The sequence below is a fragment of the Chrysochloris asiatica genome, unplaced genomic scaffold, assembly GCF_000296735.1.
Source record: "Chrysochloris asiatica unplaced genomic scaffold, ChrAsi1.0 scaffold00221, whole genome shotgun sequence".
Lineage (NCBI taxonomy): Eukaryota > Metazoa > Chordata > Mammalia > Afrosoricida > Chrysochloridae > Chrysochloris > Chrysochloris asiatica.
In genome coordinates, this window is record NW_006408739.1 from 5,226,736 (window position 1) to 5,245,647 (window position 18,912).

Here is an 18,912-nt window from a genome sequence, read left to right on the forward strand (position 1 = left end):
TGGGCTTGGTAACAAGAGCCAACGTGGCCCCAAGGATTAGGTGTCTGCCTTAGGTTTCAGGTGTATTAAATTGTTCCTTGTTGTGGAGTTTCATTGCTAATGAAAAGACTCAGGTCACGCGGCTAGTCCTTTGGGTTGCGGTTGATCACATTTGGCACCAGAAGCAGCCCTGTTTCCACTGAAGCATGTGGCACTTGGCAGGCAGGCCAAGTTAACCCACGAAGTGCTGGCTAGAGAGAGGGGCTAACCTGCCAACAAACACACCCTAGCTTTCCAGAATCTTCCCCTCATGTGTGCCTCAGGAGAGATAGCATTGTTGGTTTCCTGGTAACTTTGGGGGCCATGTGAGCTCTGTTGTGAGTGGCATTGTCCCGTTTTGTTGAAACACTCCAGCTTAGCCTTGGCTCTTTGTCTTCCTTCCCTGGCCTATCCCTAATCCGCAAACAGAAGTCCCCTTCTACTTCCCAGAACTCTTTTCATGCCCCAACCTATGACTCTGGGCTCTCTAATTTGTCCTTCCATAAGGGAGACTGCCAGAGTCCTGGTGTGGCACTTTCGGAACCAACTCTATGGTATGGAATAATAACGAGAGACCTCTAACTTTTCCAGTCAAACCAAATCAGCCCACTGACATGGAGTTGGTTCCTATTTATAGTGACCATATTAGAACCATAGGGTTTCCAAGACTTAAATCTTTCCGGGAGCAAACAGCCTCATTTCTCCAGTGGAACTGCTGGTGAGTTTGAACTACTGAACTTGCGATTAGCAGTCCAATGCTTAACCCACTGCACCAGGAGCTCTTTAGACATTACAGATTTTTACCCCCAATTTACAGGCTGAGGAAATGGAGGCGAAGAGAAATGTGGTAAAACCAGAACTGAAGCCAAGCTGTGTCCTCACAGCTCTTCTGGTCCTTGTCTAGCACTTCCTCCAGTCTTTCCATTTGGAAGGCAGACAGTGATGGGGCATATTCCTTTGGATGAGCCCTGTTTTCCTCCTTGCGCTGTCTTTATGGCCCCTCCTCACTACACAGGGGAGGTGGTAAGCCACTATTTACCATCACAGGTAAGATATCTTAGGCGTTCAGTGAGTGCCAGTCCCTTCTTCCTTACCTGCCCCAGCCCTGGTGCTCAAAGGCCCTCCAGCCAGCCCGCTGGGGCTCTGGGTGGTGGCCTGGCAGTGACTGGAAGGGGCCTTGTAGCAAGGGGGACACAGGCGGGAGATGAGTGGGTAGGGCTAAGTCTGGAGCCTGGGACTGTGATGCCTCAGGCCATGGCCTCCTTTGCTGTTTCCTTAGCACTTTGTCCTGCCAATGTGGGGGAGGAGTCAGATAGCAGCAGATAGGAGAAACATGGTCCATCCCTCCTATGTTCACTGAGTTGGAGAGTGTTCACAAACTTAAGCTCATGCTAGTGGAATCACTACTTTATGCTAGCTCTGTGTTGGCATTGAGATAGAGAATAAAAACATAAAAATAAAGAAACTTTGGGAAACATAAAATACGTTGTCTGCCTTTTAGGTACTTTTATGGGGAGCTCTTGTTGTTAGGTGCCGTTGAGTTCATTTTCGACTCATTACGGAGGCCCCATGTGACAGTAGAACTGCCCCCATATGGTTTTCTTTATAACCTTGATGGAAGCAGATTGACAGTTCTTCCTCCCACGGAGCCATTGGATGGGTTCAAACTGCTGACCTTTTGGTTAGCAGCCAAGCGCTTCATCACTGTGCCACCAGGCTTCCCTAGAAGACAAAAAACAGGAGCAGGGAACATTATTGTAGAACTCATACAGGGGAAACATCTTGCCAGTGGGTGGCGCTGGTAGGCACCGGTCAGCTGTAGGACTCATTAAAGGGGCCTCTGTTGGAGGATTCCCAGAGGCTGGCACTGAAACTTGAGGGTCTGATCTAGATTCGCGGCTGCCCTAGGAACCACCTCCCCTGCTTCTCTGGACATATGTCTGCCTCATTTTACCTCTCGTTACCTAGCAGTTCCTGCAGCTCTGTCTGCAGGGAGCTGATTTGACTGGTTTAGCTAACTTCCCTCCTCCCTGTCCTGCACCATCCTCACAGCTGCTTCCACACTTGAGTCCTTTGCTATACCCACTCAGTCAATCCAGCTCATTGAAGATCTTCCTCTTCTCTTCTGACCTTCTTCTGTGTCCTGGTGTGTTGCTGTGGGTTAATACGCTAGACTGTAAAGTCGGTTTGAGCTGCAAGGTCAGGAGTTCAGGCTCACCAGCCACTCCTTGGAAACCCTATACCAGGTCACTCTAAATAGGAACCAACTGACAACACGTAACAACAACAGCTTTACCAAGTGTGATGTACTTTTCCATCAACTGGTTCCTCCTGATAACATGTCCAAAGTACATGAGATGAAGTCTCGCTGTATTTGCTTCTAAGGAGCACTCTGGCTGTACTTCTTCCAAGACAGATTTATTTGTTCTACTGGCAGACCATGAGATGCTCAATATTCATCACCAACACCACAATTCAAAAGCATTCATTGATGCTTTCTATACAGAATTCAATTTATACCCCACAACAATGTTTAGGAGATAGTTGGCATTCTTCTCACTGAGGCTCAGAGAAGAGAAAACTTGCCCAAAGTCACCCAGTAAGTGTCAGAATCAGAATTGAGACTTGAGGTTTTCTGATACCAAGGCAAATGCATGCCTCTTCCATTATGTTATACTTTCCCCTACCTAAAAATTTCCTACAATGTTAAAAGTACAGCTATCTGTGTTTCACTCTCAGGTTCTGGCTTAATGGATCTGTGCAGTAAAGGCATCTGCATTTTAAAAACTCGACTGTTAAGTGCCTTCAAGTCGGTTCCGAGATACATAGCAACCCTGCATAAGGTTTCTAAGGTGTCTCTGGTGAGCTTGAACCGCCGATCTTGTGTTTCAAACGACTTTACAGTCCAGCACGTTAACCCACAGCGCCACACCAGGACTCCAAAAACTCAACTAGCTGATCCTAAAGTTAAGGGTCTAAAGCCCACCTTGAGAAACAGAGAACGCGCATGCTGCTTCTCAATGCCAGGTGCAAAGCTTTTGTCTAGATTACTTCTCAAACTTTAGCATGAATCAGAATCACCAGGAGAGCTTGTTTGGAGTACAGTTTTGGATTCCTTAGATCCGAGGTTGTGGTTGTTGAGTGCCATCATGTCGATTCCAACCCATAGTGACCCTGTATAGGGTTTCCAAGGAGCAGCTGGTGAGCTTGAACCACTGACCTTGCAGTTAAAACGACTTTGCAGTCTGATGCAATAGCCCACAACGCCACACCAGGACTCCTAGATCCGAGGTGGGGCTCTGGAATTTACATTTCTCACAAGTCCCTAGGTGCCACTCATATTTCAGGTCCGGGGGCCATACTCTACTATCCACAGTCCTAGAAGCTTACTACTTAAAGTGTGGCCCAGGGACCAGTGGATCAGCTTCACCTGGCAACTTCATGCTGTAGCTCAGGCCTCCCCTGACGCCTCCTGAATCAGAATCTGCATTTGAACGTGATCCACGGGTGATTCTTAGGCACCTGAAAGCTTGAGAAGGGCAGCTTTTGTGAAGTCAGTGTGAGAACTTCTGAGGATATAATTAGAGAGGGAACATTTCTCCTTCCATTAGAAGATGCAACAGAGAGAGGGGGTGACTCCTCAAATGTAACACCCTGAGGAGTCTGCCATGGGGAGGCGGCGATACTGAGAAATTCTGAGGAGATGACATGGGCTTCCTAGGAAAGTCTCCATTAGGCAGATCCATCTTGCCCATATTAGAGTGGAGAAGGTGCTGTGTTGAGAGCATGGGGATGGAGTGGGGTGTGCTGAGCTGAAGACTTGGGGTCGGGGAGGACCTCAGCTGTGGGGAACACAAATCTGAACCATTCTTCAAGCAGCTGTGAGAGCCTGGCTGAGATGAGGAGACATGAATCGCCAGGGAGCTCTCTAATGTTGTCCTGCAATGCTCTGTGGTGGAAAACCCCAGCAGTCATGCGGGGAGAGGGAAGAGGACCTGGATGGGCACAGGCTACTGCAGGCCAGGGATACAGTGGAAGGTCCAGAGTGTAGACCAGGGGATAGAAGGAGCTGGTTCCATTTAAGAGCCTTAGGCTGTTGTTCACTTTTTAAAAATTAAAGCAAAACAAAAAAACGGGGTGAGTAAATTGTCTAGAAATTGTTAACTAGGAACTTAATTTGCTGTATAAATTTTTACTGAAAACACAATAAAATATTTTACTAAGAAATGATAGAGTTGGAAGGGGAAAACCTCTCAGAAGATACCGATTTACTTTATCAAGGGGCTTCAAAAAGCTCACGGAAAAACTCCATTCTGTTTCATTCTGTTTTTCCGACCAACTTTTTGCGGCCTCCTCATAAGTAGCCCAAATTGAAGCATGTTTCTTTACAGTGACATTAAAACTAATTTTATTGAGTGGCCCATAGGGCCTAGATTGTAAGATGTTGGAGTTTGTGGGGTGCCGTGAACCCCCAGAATTATTCTGCTATGATCCCTGGCCACACAATACAGGTAAGGGAGAGGAGAGGTGAGGAGGAATCAAAGCCCAGCCCTCACTCCTGGTGTGTTTCTGTAGCTTCTTGTCAGCCTGTTTCCATCTCTCCCTGTTCTCTCACTTGGAAAGGGTCTCTTAGTACTGAAAACTCGTCTCCCAGCTGATCTTATCCTAGACCCACAGGGAAACAGGAAATTAGGTTTAGTTCTGTGTTTGGTTAACATGTAACTCACCTCTCCTTTTTCCTAGAAACAGTGCTGGGGGTTGCATGGACTCTGTCATCAAACACACCTGTGCTGAATCTCTGTTATGTGCTGACCTTGAATAGTTAGTGATCTTACCTCTTTGGGCCTTTATTTCCCTTCCATTAATCTCCCACCAAAGGAGCTTTGGTAACGTAGTGGTTACGAATTGGGCTGCGAACCTTAAGGTCAGCGGTTCGAAACTACCAGCCGCTCCACGGGAGAAAGATGAGGCTTTCTACTCCGTAAAGATTTACACCCTCGGAAACCCTGTACAGGGTCGCTATGGGTCGGACCTGACTCGATGGCACTTAACAACAACAAAAGGAGCTCTGGTAGTGTATTGGTTACAAATTGGGCTGTAAACTTTAAGGTCAGTGGGAGAAAGATGAGGCTTTCTGCTCCTGTAAAGATTTATAGCCTTGGAAATCCTGTACAGAGTCGCTATGAGTGGGAACCGACTCCATGGCACATAACAACAACTACAAGCTCCCAACATGCAGAAGGCCTGGGTTTGATTCCCAGCAGGAGCGTCTCAGGTGAAGCCACTGCTCACCTGTCCCTGGAGGCGTGCATGTTTCAGTGGAGCTTGCAGACCAAGGCAGACTAGGGAGAAAGGCTGGTGATCCATGTCCGAAAAGTCAGCCAAGGAAAACTGGATTATAATGGTCTGATGCTGTTGTGTGTGGGGTCAGGTCGCCATGAGCTGGGTGTTGTGACTCAAGGGCAGTGAACAACAGCAAGGCTCTGTAAGAGCAGGAACCAGATGTTTTCTTCAGTGCCCCATCCATACTTAGTGCTTCAGGGCACAGAATCGGCTCCCAGGAATGTTTATGGGATAAGGAAATGTAACTTGCTAGCCACTCTCCCCTGGTAACTACTTTGCATAAGGCACAGTCCTTGACCAGCATTAGGGGAAGCTGCTATTGTTAGATACTGTTGAGGTGATTTCAACTCACAGCTGCCCCAAGTGACAAAGAGACCTGCCCCATAGGGTTTCCTAGGCTGACTTCTGACATGGCTCTGTAGGATCAGCACTGGACTGCAAACCACAAGGTCAGCAGTTCAAACCCAGTAGAGTCATAAATGACTCAACAACACTCTTTCTGGGGGAATCCTGGTGTGGCACTTGTAGTATAAGCACTTGACCACAAGACTGGTGGTTCAAACTCACCAACCGCTCCTTGGAAAACAGGGTCACTGTGAGTTCTCATTATGGTTGTGACTTGAAGGCACTTAACAATAACAACGGTCTTTGTGGAAGCAGGTCGCCATGTCTCTTTCCATGGAGCTGCTATTGGGTGAGTTCAAGCCGAGAGTTTTAACCACTGCATCACCAGGGCTCCTTGAGAATGAGCTAACATTGTAAAAATAAGAATGAACAAAATGTCTGGTTCTCTTTGAAAGAAGGCACTTTACCATGAAACAACAAGATGGTTCCAGGTACTGAATTCCTCTGGGAAGCAGCAAATTCTTGATAACTGTTGGTCTGGGAAAAGGGCTTCAGGATGATCTGGCTTGCCCCAAGAACAAACACACCTGTGCCCCACACCAAGTCCAGGTGGTCTTTTCTTGCCCCCCTCCTGCATGCTCTTTCTCTTCATTCTTTGCCAGTGCCCATTGAAGAAGGGCTGCCAGAAGTGCCCATCTGGAAAAATACAGCCCAATAGGTATGAATCAGCTCGGGCAGGCGAAGAGTGATTCATCTCTGACCAACTTGGTTTATGCGGTTCAGGTGCTTGTTCTCAATTTCTTTTTCTCCATTCTAATTAAATGTTGATTGGTCTGGATGGTGAGACGGGAAAGATTGAATTTAATCTTTCTGTATTTATGGAAAGCTAGAGATGGAATGAATAAGGGGAAACGTATTGTATTCCCATTTGGCAAAGACCTAATGACAGGGTGGAGTAGCAGTGATGTTGAGAATTCTGGCACCTTTGGGGGCTTCTGTGCTGGGCAACCTGTTCTCATCACCACATTCTCATCTGAAAACTCTCTCCAGTTTTTATGAAGCAGAACTGACCTACATGGCACAGCTCTCGAATCCTGGGTACAGTTTGGGTTGGGAAGAGGGAGGATGATAAAAAGTCTCCCCTCATCTCTGCCGTCACTCAGATTCAAGTCCAATACCAACACCCATGGTTGCTGACTTCTCAAGCTGCAGATTCTCAGTTTGCTTCTGCTTTGAGCTGATCCTGTTTCCTGTGTGGCAGCTTAGCTCTAAAGTCCTCAGGTAGATGAATCTGAGAACCCTGGTTTTGCTTCACCAATAATACACCCCCTTCATCTGGTCATGTACCATGCAGGTCACACAGAGAGCGCCTGCCATATACCATGCAGGTCACACAGCTGCAATTGACCAAATACCTACCACGTGCCAGTCACATTTGGTCTTCTCTGCAGCCCTCTGCAATGACTCATAATGTCCCCATTTTATTGATGAGGAATTGGAGGCTTAGAGAAGCATGTTGTCCAAAGTCATATTTACTGAGTTAAATGGCCAGAGTTAGGATTCAAGCTCTGGCTTACCTTCGAAGCCCCTGCTTCTTCTATTAAACAACAGCGCCTCTTGTGGTAGACAGGTTCATTTACAACAGAGATCCATGGAGACCTTTTCCTTGGCAGGCTTTGGCTAGGTGCTGGAAGCTTCAGACACACCAGGTGAGGTGGGGGTAAAACAATCCCCTGTCTCTCTAGGCTCCAGCTGTCTCCCTATATTCACAACGGGGCTGGAATCCCTCCTGATTACTAATAAGGCAGAGAGAGAAGCAGCCCAGGCAAATGAGGTAGCAGGCTATTCTGAGGGATTAGAATTCCAGGGTAGATAAACACCGGCAGTTGTCTCCAGAGGTATAAATAGAAAGACTTCACACATGAGTAAAGTGAGACGCATTTGGGTGACTGCTAATTGAGGCAGTAATGAAGTTGGAAACAACCTACCCCCCTTCCCCCCATATTCGACCTGCCTCCCTCTGCTTCCCCGGGTTCTATTCCTGCTGGTCACTCAGCTCAGTGAGGAGTGCATGCCCCATTCAGTGCTTAAGACACTTCCTGTTGTTGTTAAGTGCCTTCAAGTTAGTTCCGACTCATAGCGACCTGTATAGGGTTTCTGAGGAGCAGCTGGTGGGTTTGAACCGCTGACTTTGTGGTTTGCAGCCCAGTGCTGATCCTACAGTGCCACACCAGGAGTCTAGACACTTCTCAGGGGCCAGGTTTTGGTTAAAGGAGTCCCTTACCATATGTTACCTCTCTGCCAATTAAAGGAAATCCTTAAAAGTGTGACTGTCTTGGGCCTTCACTATTCAGTTCTCTCTGAAGTCCTGAACTCCACAGTTCAGTTCTGACCCTTCCTAACTTTGTCTCCTTTTCCTTTTCCTCAGGCGTTGACTTCAAGATGAAGACCATAGAGGTAGATGGCATCAAAGTGCGGATACAGATCTGGTGAGTGGGGTAGGAAGAAGGCCCTGGTTGCAGCTGTGTGAATGGAAACCTTTCTGTTAGAGAGAAATCTCTGAAGACTGCCTCCTGCTCCTATATAAACTCCAGTTTCTTCTTGAAGAAACGTTATAGGATTGACCACAAGTCCCTAGAAGGCAGAAGTTAGAAGGAATTGGCAAACTAACTAGTGTGAGTTTGTCTTAGAATAAGTTTGTAAGGAGGGAGGGCTACAGGCTATCTTTTAGGGTGGGACTCTGGTGAGACTGCGTCTGTCCCTCACAGTGCAGTTTCCACAAGTAGCCACACGAGGATGCTATGGCTCTCTGGCCTGGAGGCCTTTGCCAGCATTTCCAGAATGGTATAGGTACTGCTGTTAGAAGTCCCCCATTCAGCTAAGTCGGCCTACTTTGGCCACATTCTAGAATTGCCTAAGGCTCAGTTATGGATGCAGCCTCTGGTCCAGACATGGTTGTCAGCAGTGCAATGCAGATGACTGGCCTCTCTCCTGCAGAGTCAGACATGTTGGGACTCCTTTGGGGATCAAAGTGCCACTGACTTTGACCCTGCAGCTCCCCAGTTTTTCCTGCAAGGGCACAGGGTCTCCTCAGCTCCTGTTCCTCCCCTTTCCACCTGGCTTCCTTGGTTCCTACTCTTCTGAGGGGCTGGTTTTCTATTGCAGGGACACAGCGGGGCAGGAGAGGTATCAGACCATCACAAAGCAGTACTATCGCCGGGCCCAGGTGAGCCACCGTTCTCAGGCTTCAAGGGTAGGAAACTGCCTTCCAAGTCCCCAGCTTTGGGTATTTGAGCCATTTGTGCTCATGATCCCCAAAATAGGGCTTTAAGATTGACTACTGGGGAGGGGGGCTTCCAGGAGGCTTCCGATTGTCACTGATAAGTCATTCTTCAGTTATTCACTGAGCACTCACTGCAGAGTGCTCCCATAAGTCTTTCACCTCCACCCTGGGCCAGAGACACAGGTCAAAGCATTCCGTGCCTTCCTGTTCCAGGGAGTTCTGTGATGGGCCATGGAGGCTGATGCTTTGAGGGTCTAAGAGGGAAGGTGGTGCTTCTGGGTGCTGGGAAGCTCATGCTAAGCTAGGAAAAGGGGCAGAGAGTGGTGCCCAGTATCTTCGGGCCCATTGTCTGTGTGTGTCTTCTGTCTCCCCCATCTCCCTCTCTTTGTTTCTCTCCCAGGGAATATTTTTAGTCTACGACATTAGCAGCGAGCGCTCTTACCAGCACATCATGAAGTGGGTCAGTGATGTGGATGAGGTAGGAGATCTACCTCACTGACAGGGGTGGGGAAAGGGGGTCTCAGAGGGCAAGGCAGAGTGAGAGGGCCAGTTGGGAGTGCTACCAGGAAACCTTGGTTTCCACACCCCAGTTGTACCCTGGATGAAGACTTTGGGGTAAGTAAGACATGGGGAAGAAGCCAACCCTGCCACACCCTACTGCTCTATTTGCTGCCTGGCCTCCACAGCTGGAAATGAGCTCATTCAGAGCTCTCTGCTTTACCAGACAAGGATGCTCTTTCTCACCACTCCTATTCAGTGTTTAAGGTTAGAAAAGGAGTGCGCCAGGGTTGTATTCTTTCAGTGTAATTATTCAATCTGGACGCTGAGAAAATAATACAAGAAGCTGGATTGTATGAAGTAGAACGTGGCATCAAGACTGGAGGAAGACTCATTAAGAGTCCGTGATAATGAAGATGATAACAACCTTGATTGCTGAAAGCGAAGAGGTCTTAAAAATTCTTACTGATAAATATCAAAGACCACAGCATTTGGTATGGGTTGCACCTCAATGTAAGGAAAGCAAATAAAAATCCTTACCACTGGACCAATAAATAACATCCATATAAATGGAGAAAAGATTGAAGTTGTCAGAGACTTCATTTTGTTCTGATCAACCATTAACACTCATGGAAGCAGCAATCAAGAAATCAGATGAAATATTGCATTAGGCAAATGTGCTGCACAAGACTTCTTTAAAGTGTTTTAAGAGCAAAGATGTCAGTTTGAGAATTAAGGTGTGCCTAACCCAAGGCATGGTATTTTCAGTAACCTCGTAAACATGTGAAAGTTAGACAATGACTCAAAAAGACCCCAGTAGAGTTGATGCATTTGAGTTATGGTGCTGGAGAACATTGGGAGTACCATGAACTGCCAAAAGAACAAACAACTCTGTGATGACAGAAGTGCAGCCAGAATGCTGTTTAGAAGCCAGGATGGTCAGACTTCATCTCTCATACTTCAGACATACTGTCAGGTGGGACTAGTCCCTGGAGAAGGATATCATGCTTGGTAAAGTGGAGGGGCAGTGAAAAAGAGGGAGACTCCCAACAAGATTGGCGCAGTGGTGCAGTGGGCTCAAGTGAAGCAACAATTATGAGATTGGCACAGAACCAGGCAGTGTTTTATTCTCTTGTACATAAAGTTGTTGTGAGTCAGTACTGACTTGATGGCACCTTACTACAACAGCAACAACAATTCAATATTCTATTGGAAGTCTTAGCCAAAGCTATAAGGCAAGGAAGGGAAATTAAGGCATCCAAATTGGCAAAGAAGAGGTAAAACACTATTTGCAGATGATATGGTCCTATACATAGACAATCCCAAAGATTCAACAAGAAAATTATTGAAACTGATTGAAAGATTCAGCAAACTGACAAGGTACAGAATCAGTATACAAAAATCAGTTGGATTCTTCTACACTAATGAAGAAGGCTCTGAAAAGAAAATAAAAAACAATACCATTTATAATAACCATCTAAAAGATTAAATACTTAGGAATAAATCTAATCAAAGAAGAAAAAGACCTACCTGTACTAAGAAAACTAGAAAACACTACTATAAAAAAACAAAAGAGACTTATAAAAATGGAAGGAAGAGTGAACAAACAAGATGGCAGATTGTGTGGAAGTGCAGTGAGGAGCTCCGTCGGCAACAACACAGAATACCGGACCAAGCAGGCTCAGGGGATGGTCCCAGAACTCTGAACCACATATAAAGGATTATTTAGAAAGTTGGAAGGCTTACAGCCAGTGGAATTTGTAGCAGAACCAAGAAATCCAGTGCTTTCTAATTCAAGGCGCTCAGCTGTTTTCTGAGTGGTTATCTTGGGCAAGACCAAATGGGGGAAGGATCAGAGCAGCCATGGATTCCTGACAGAACCGCGGAGATAAAGGTGTGGACATTATTTGTATCTGTTCATTAGTCTCTTGCTGTCTGCACACCTCCATTCTGGTGACTAGAGGGGGTGCCTGAGCGAGTGGATACCCCACCACCACCCTGGAGGGTTCTGTTATGCATGTGTACAGAGCTCCTCAAAATTTAAAGGGACAGTTTCCACTTAAAAGCAAATGGTGGGGATATGCACAAGAACACCCACACTTGCAGATAATACCCACTTGACCTGACTTCAATGACTGGATGATCAGAGCTCAACCAGAAGAAGAAAGAAGAGGAAAAAAAGAGTAATCTGATACAATTTGATGAACTTGACCTACACCTATGGATGCAGTAGCTCAAAAGAGGAAACAAATCCTTACAGCAAGAATCATTCCCACCCCCTTCACACACAAAGTAGACAGGGATGGGCAACTTGGACATTAGCTACCCAAAAAGGGGGGTGGGGGGCTACAAAGGCAGGAAGTGACTGGCTTACAAGCTTTCAAGAGGGCATCTAGATCCAGGGGGCGTGGAGGAAGGTAGAATCTCCACTGAGTAGTATCTAATCTGTCTAGGCAGGGCTGATGAAATGAAATGAAATCCAAATAGGTCTCTTGTGATACAATAGTGAATAATTGTTATGAGGACCGATTGTGAGGGTTGGAAATGTAAAGGTAGACATTTTATAGCAAGGAGGGAGTGATTAATTTTTTAGTATAGGAGTGGAGGTCCCTAGGACCATCAATGGAGAAGAGCAGAGAGCAGGACCCTACCCGGAGAAGCAATGATGCCTGCGATGGAGGCAGAGACAATGACGTGGAGAGATGGAGCAGCTGGGGACTTTAGACACAGAGGGAGAGGGGCTGTGTGCTGAAGACCTGGGGGAGAGGGTGGCGGGGGGCAGGCTTGCAGGGTATACCCTTTGGTTGGTTGATGATGCATGGAGGGGATTATAACCATGGTAATGAAACAATATACGATAGGATGAATGTAAAATTAATGTTCTCCCTTGTAAACTATCACATAATTCACAAAAAAACATTAACCAAACAAACAAAACCAAATGGCAGTACAAAATGGCCACAGCGGGCCCTAAACTGTTTATCACTAGGAAAAAGGCATGAATGGGTTGTGGAGCAGGACAGGCAGAATAAAAAGGAAACAGGCCGAATTTTAAATCCTGAGTTACGTCATAACGACCAACAATGGCATCTTGAAATTTCTCAGGAAGAAGAGTGAAAAGGGAAGCCAATTTCCTGATCACATCTACCTGAAGGCAATCAGAAAGCATAAAAATACTAAAACACACACCCATCTAAGTATTAAGTTAAGGCCACAAAACACTCCCCAATCTGGGGCCAACCTCACTACTGTTGCCGCACTTGAGTCCATCGATGCTGCCCCTTGGCCAATCCATCTCGTTGGGGGTCTTTCTCTTTTTCTCTGACCCTCCACCTTACCAAACATGATACACTTCTCCAGCGACTGGTCCCTCCTGACATATGTCTGAAGTGTGAGAGATGAAGTAGGGCCATCTTGGCCTCCAAGGAGCTCACTGGCTGTACTTCTTCCAAAATGGATCTATTGGTTCTTTTGGCAGCCCATGGCACTTTCAGTATTCTCTTCCAACACCATAACTCAAAAGCATCTGGTCAAAAAAAAAAAAAAAGCATCTGGTCTTCCTTATTCACTGTTCAGCTTTCTGCTCCCATAAAGATTTGAAGCCTGTTTGTTGTTGTTAGGTGCTGTCCTGCTGGTTTCAATCCATAGCAGCCGTATATACAGCAGAATGAAACACTGCTCAGTTCTGTGCTATCCTCACAATTGTTGTTAAGCTCAAGCCCTTTGATGCTGCCACTGTGCCAATCCATGTCTTTGGGGATCTTTCTCTTTTTCTCTGACCCTCCACTCTGCCAAGCATGATGTCCTTCTCCAGGGACTGGTCCCTGCTGACAGTATGTCCTAAGCAGGAGAGACAAAGTCTGGCCATCGTGGCTTCTAAACAACATTCTGGTTGTACTTCTTGCAACACATTTTTGTTTGGTCTTCTGGAAGTCCAAAGTACCTTTAATTCTCCAACACCATAGCTCAAAGGCATCAATTTCAAAACCCTATATAGGATCACTGTGGGTTAGAACTGACTTGATGGCACTTAACAACAGTCAGCTGATCTTGACAAAGGACCAAAATAGTAAATAGGAAAGAGATAGTCTCTTCAACAAATGTTGCTGGCCAAACTGGAAATCCACTTGCAGAAGAATGAAACAAGACCCCTGTCTTAACACCATGTACAAAGACTGGCTCAATGTGGATTAACGGCCTAAATGTAAAATTTAAAACTATAAAGTTCATCAGTGAAAAAATAGGAACAAAGCTCTTCCTTGTGAACTGCTTCCTTTTGGAATTTCAGGACCAAGTACAGTTGAGAGACTGGGGTCTTGGTCCTGACTCTGCCATGTAGCTGTAGGCAATCCATTTGAACTGTTTGGGTCCCCAGTTCCTCATCTGTAGAATGAGGGGTTACACTAAGTCCAATGTTCTTTCCATCTCTGCCAGAGTGTCACCTCCCCAAAGCTGTACCCATGGTATCCCTCCGGGACCCCTGGGGTCAGCATGGCACCGCATCCAGTCAACCTTTTCTGTCCATAGCTCTTAAACTTGGTGCTGGTTTGGAGACCAATGGAGACTGTGTGGTGGGGTGAGGGGAGGGGTAAGCAGCACTTACCGGCAGCTCTACCCATCCTTTGTTCTTAGTATGCACCAGAAGGTGTACAGAAGATCCTCATAGGGAATAAGGCTGATGAGGAGCAGAAGCGACAAGTGGGAAGAGAGCAGGGGCAGCAGGTAAGTGGGATTGAACTGACCAAATCCATCCTTGGGTCTCTGGGTGCACTTCCAGAGCCAGTCCTAAGAAATGGGACCCAGGCATCTGTTCACATCAGCACGTTCTTCCCATGCTTCCCACAGTACCCCAGGCTCTGGGTAAGTTGGTGTCTGTCCTTCAGGGCAGTGGTTTTGAGTCCATCCTGAAACAAAGACCTCTTGGACAGCACTCTTCCAGGTCCAAGTTCCCCAAATCAGGATTATTCTCTGCTTACAAGATTGTTTCTGTGTGAGTGGTGAAGCAGGACTCTTAACTTGCTGCATTCGCTAATAACATCCAAAAATAGCTACCATTGACAATCAGGAACAATTTCCTTGACCCCGCCCCCCTTCATGCCCTCCCATGCCTTCTACCTTATCCTGGAACGAGGTAGGAAGGAAAATGAGGGAAGATGAAGGATCCATGGTTGGAGAGGCAATGGAGACAGAAGAGGTAAGAAAGATGGCTCACGGAGGATGGCACGGAGAGAATTTCCAAGTGTATGTGGAGAGGAGATCATCCTCACACAGAACAGAAAGAAAGGTGGAAGTTTCTGAGACAGGAGTCATTTACCCATTCCAGGAACCTCAAGAGCTTTTCTCGACTCTCCATATAATAGCATTCCATTAGCACTTCAACTGAGACTGCATTTTGGTATTAAAATATAATACATGGTCATTCTAGAACACTTTGAAAGTGCAGGCAAACCTACTATAATAGTATTTATGGAGCACTGTATGTCTGGCACTGTGCTAAGCAAGTGCTTTCAGATGCCTGATCCTATTTATTCATTCCACAGCCTTGGCCAATAGGCATGAGTCGCATTCCCATTTAACAAATGATGAAGCAGGGGTTTACAGAGGATAAGTAACTGGCCCAAGGTCATACTGCTGTAAAGTTGCAGCATTGGTATTCAACTCGGAGTCTCTGATTCCAAAGCCCATGTCTTTCATTAAGATGTCAAACATTTTGGTGTCTTTTGTCTCCTGAGGTATGAAGGGTATGTGGATGGCTGGATGGTTCTGTTACTTGCTGTTGTTGAGTTGGCTTCGACTCCGAGTGATCCTATATAGGGTTTCTGAGGAGTGGCTGGTTGGTATGAACCACTGACCATGTTAGCAGTCCAGTGCTGATCAGACAGCTCCATACCATGATTCCTTGGGTATATTTGTTGTTGTTAAGTGCCATTGAGTCAGTTCCGACTCAGCCACCCTGTATAGGATTTCCAAGGAGTAGCTGGTGAGTTTGAACTGTCGACCTTTGCAGTCCAGTGCTGATCCTACAGTACCACACCAGTTTGTCCCTGTGAGTATGTTGAGGGGAGAATATTAGTGGAGTTATAGCCTCTCATTGTGTACTGGCGGCATGCATGCCTAGGAAAGAGTTCCAAGTCTAGTCTGAGAACTTGTCATGACAATGGCCCAGTGTTGTGGGAGCCGCCTCCTCTGACCAACTCCCATCAGAAATGTTCTTCTCTTGCAGCTGGCTAAGGAGTACGGCATGGACTTCTACGAAACAAGTGCCTGCACCAACCTCAACATTAAAGAGGTGAGCTCACTGGAGAGCAGTTGCCCTGTTTGTCTGACCGAGTCCAGCAGAGTGGCGTGGCAAGAGGAGGAGGCAGCAGTTAGGAGCCACAATAGTGGAACGTCCCTCTTTGGACAGGTCTAGGGCAAGGGGAAGAGGAGGTGACGCTGACTAACCTGTGTCCCTGGCTTTCCCAGTCTTTCACACGTCTGACGGAGCTGGTGCTGCAGGCCCACAGGAAGGAGCTGGATGGTGTCTCGACACGGGCCAGCAATGAGTTGGCACTGACAGAGCTGGAGGAGGATGAGGGCAGACCTGAAGGCCCAGCAAACTCTTCCAAAACCTGCTGGTGCTGAGAGTCCTGTGTGGAGCATCATACACAACACCCCCTTCCCTTAGAAGGCCTGTGGGCAGACCGGGGAGCCTGGGCTTGGCCCCGCTGCTCTCCTCTTATCTGGTTGACCCTGTTGAATGCCAGTAGCTGCTGCTCCCCTCTGCCCGGCCCTGACAGCAGCTCTGCTGTCACCTGTGAGCAGCCTTGCCCCCAGCCTCTTCCCCTGGAGTGTTTCCCCAGCCACAGGCCTGCTAGGACCCTGAGCGCTGTGAACGCAGTCTTGCTGTCCCAAGCTCACCACATGGTGGCTAGGTCTGGGGTCAAGGCCACTTTAAGACTCCTTCTTTCTCAGTGCATTCTGTCTCTTCTCTTCTTCCAACTCCTTCCTCTCCAGTGTGTTGTGTATGAAAACCTTTCAGAGTCCTTTCCTTATGTAGACGCTGCGTGCCTGCTGGTACAGCTGCTTTCTTCCCTGCCTTCTTAATCCTGTCCAAGAGAATGGGCCCAGGCGCATGGGACGTTCCATACTCTCTGCTCCAGGGGGAGCTCCTCTCCAGCTTTGTGGGTGGGACGAAGGTTACAGAGTGCTTCTTCCCAGCCTCTCTGCCCCACTGCTCCCTTCTTGTGCCATGGGCCTGCCTCACCAACAGTCTGATGAAACACCAAACTCATGGGCCTCAAGCCTGGGCTGTCCTACCTCCACCTGCTCCCCCAGCCTGAGCTTTGGCCTTGCTTGGCTGCCTGCTTGCCTGCCTCTTTGGAAAACTGAGCTTTTATTGGCAGGTGCTCCAGAGACGAAGAAAAAAAAAATGGTGAGGGGTGGCAGGGATCAGTCACCTCCATTCTCTACCTCCCATGCAGTGTGAACAGTTTCTCTCCACCTGGGCTCCTGAATTTACAGATGTGGACCAGGGCCTGAGGGCACTGCAGGGGTCACTGTGTGCTCCAGGGAGAAGAGCATGTGAACTCACTCTTCCATCAGGCCAGGGACCGCACTTAGCAAACCAGAGGGCAGTGTGGTGGCAGCCAGGCCTGCTGGGCGCCATCTTTCATTTCTTGTGGGAGAAGAACGTTTTCCCATGATCCTTGGGCAGAAGTGAGCGGGGCTGTAAACATCTCATCCTTTCACTGAACCCAAGCTTCATCTCAAGGTTTTCCCGGGGCTCAATGTTTATGAGCGAAGTGCAAGGACAGCATGAGGTAAAAGAAAGCTGGCCCTTAGTAGAAATGCTTGCTGCTGTTCTCTTCAGCCTTCAGGATAAAGTGCTCATTTTGCCCCTCTTAGCTTGAGGGATTGCCAACTGCACTGTGGCTACCGGGGGAGGGAAAGGGCTCCCTCCCCAAGAGTTCTTTGTTCAGAAGAAATGTCTTTAAATCCATATAGCCCAAAAGTAGCTGGAAGGAGGAGCAGGAAAAAGTAGATGACTATCCCTTCTAGGGCCCCTCCCCAGCCCCACCCACAGAGTGGGAGAGTCCTGGGTGAGAGGTGAGAGAGGCTTATGCACCAGCCGCATGAGCTGCATCCACATGGCTGAGGCAAGGGCTGGCCATTGAATGTTCCCCAACTTAGGAAGGACCAAAATCTAGGGCACACGCATCCAAAAAAGGCAGGAGGCAAAAATCACCAGATCTTTCCTCCTGTTCAACAAAGCAGGAAACAGCAGGAGAATAGCTCAGGATTTAGGAACAGGTGTGGTTATCACAGTGCGGGGAGGAAGAAGAACATCGGAATAGTTACAAATGATCAGCTAATGAGAAAGTTAACGGATCTTCAGGATGAAGCCATCACGGTTGCTGGGGATGCTTAGAGGGGATGCCTCCTGGGTACCAAGACATGCAGCATTCCATATGGGGCCGAGGAGGTTGCTTATGCCATTCCTCAGCCTGCCTTCAGCCAAGGACTTCAGTATGGGCACGTTATCTTGGGCATTGGCTCCAACCCCTGGGTCAGTATTGCAGCTTTCTCTGAAGGTCAAGCCGAGTACCATTGCCTTTTTCCAAGCCCCCTCGGGAAAGAGGGACTATATTTCCACTGTACCCTAGGAACTCTTGAAGGGGAAGCGTGGAGCCAGAGCTCTGTGGGTTGATTAGTCCTATTCACAAGGGTCACAGCTGGGGAGAAAGAGTGTGAGCAGGGGGAGGGTTGATATTTTAGGGTGCAGCTACACTCACCCCTAAAACACTCCAGTCCAGGACAGGAAGTGACCTGGGATCTGGCATTAGGCCCAGACTGTTGAGCAGGCCCTCCTGGCCTGTTAGCTCATCACCACCTCTGCACCTGCTGTCTTGAGACTCAGCCCAGCCCCAGGCACCACGGCTCCTGAGCCCCCACCATCTCCCTGTGATGGGTGAACTTTGCGTACTGTCTCGGGTCCATTATATGAATTGTGAGCAGGGTTCATCTATTTTAAACTCAGATGTTTACAAAATAAAGAATATTTCAAACCACAGGTGGTGGCTGCCTGTATTGAGTTTCTGGGATAGGTCTCCCTTAGCAGTGATGGGGTTCAGGAAGGCTAAAGCCACAACCATGGACTGATGATTGTTGTTAGGTGCCATCGAGTTGGTTCCAACTCATAGCGACCCTATGCACAACAGAACGAAACACTGCCTGGTCCTGGGCCAACCTCACAATTGTTGCCACGCTTGAGCCCATTGATGTTACCACTTTGCCAATACATCTTGCTGGGGGTCTTCCTCTTTTTCTCTGACCCTCCACCATGTTGTTGTTGTTGTTAAGTGCCTTCGAGTCGGTTCCGACCCATAGCGACCCTGTACAGGGTTTCCGAGGGTATAAATCCTTACGGGAGTAGAAAGCCTCAT

General features: G+C 47.7%; 1 protein-coding gene across 1 annotated transcript in view; it reads left to right on the forward strand.

Moving 5' to 3' along the window:
- Positions 1 to 16,164, forward strand: part of RAB15 (RAB15, member RAS oncogene family) — a 30,279-nt gene extending 14,115 nt beyond the window's left edge. The window contains exons 2-7 of the mRNA XM_006873061.1: positions 8,135 to 8,195; positions 8,872 to 8,932; positions 9,390 to 9,467; positions 14,120 to 14,209; positions 15,711 to 15,776; positions 15,953 to 16,164. Of these exons, the coding sequence (XP_006873123.1) occupies positions 8,135 to 8,195; positions 8,872 to 8,932; positions 9,390 to 9,467; positions 14,120 to 14,209; positions 15,711 to 15,776; positions 15,953 to 16,111 (515 nt within the window). The 3' untranslated portion in view covers positions 16,112 to 16,164. The remainder of the gene's footprint in view (positions 1 to 8,134; positions 8,196 to 8,871; positions 8,933 to 9,389; positions 9,468 to 14,119; positions 14,210 to 15,710; positions 15,777 to 15,952) is intronic.
- The last annotated feature ends 2,748 nt before the right edge of the window (positions 16,165 to 18,912 follow it).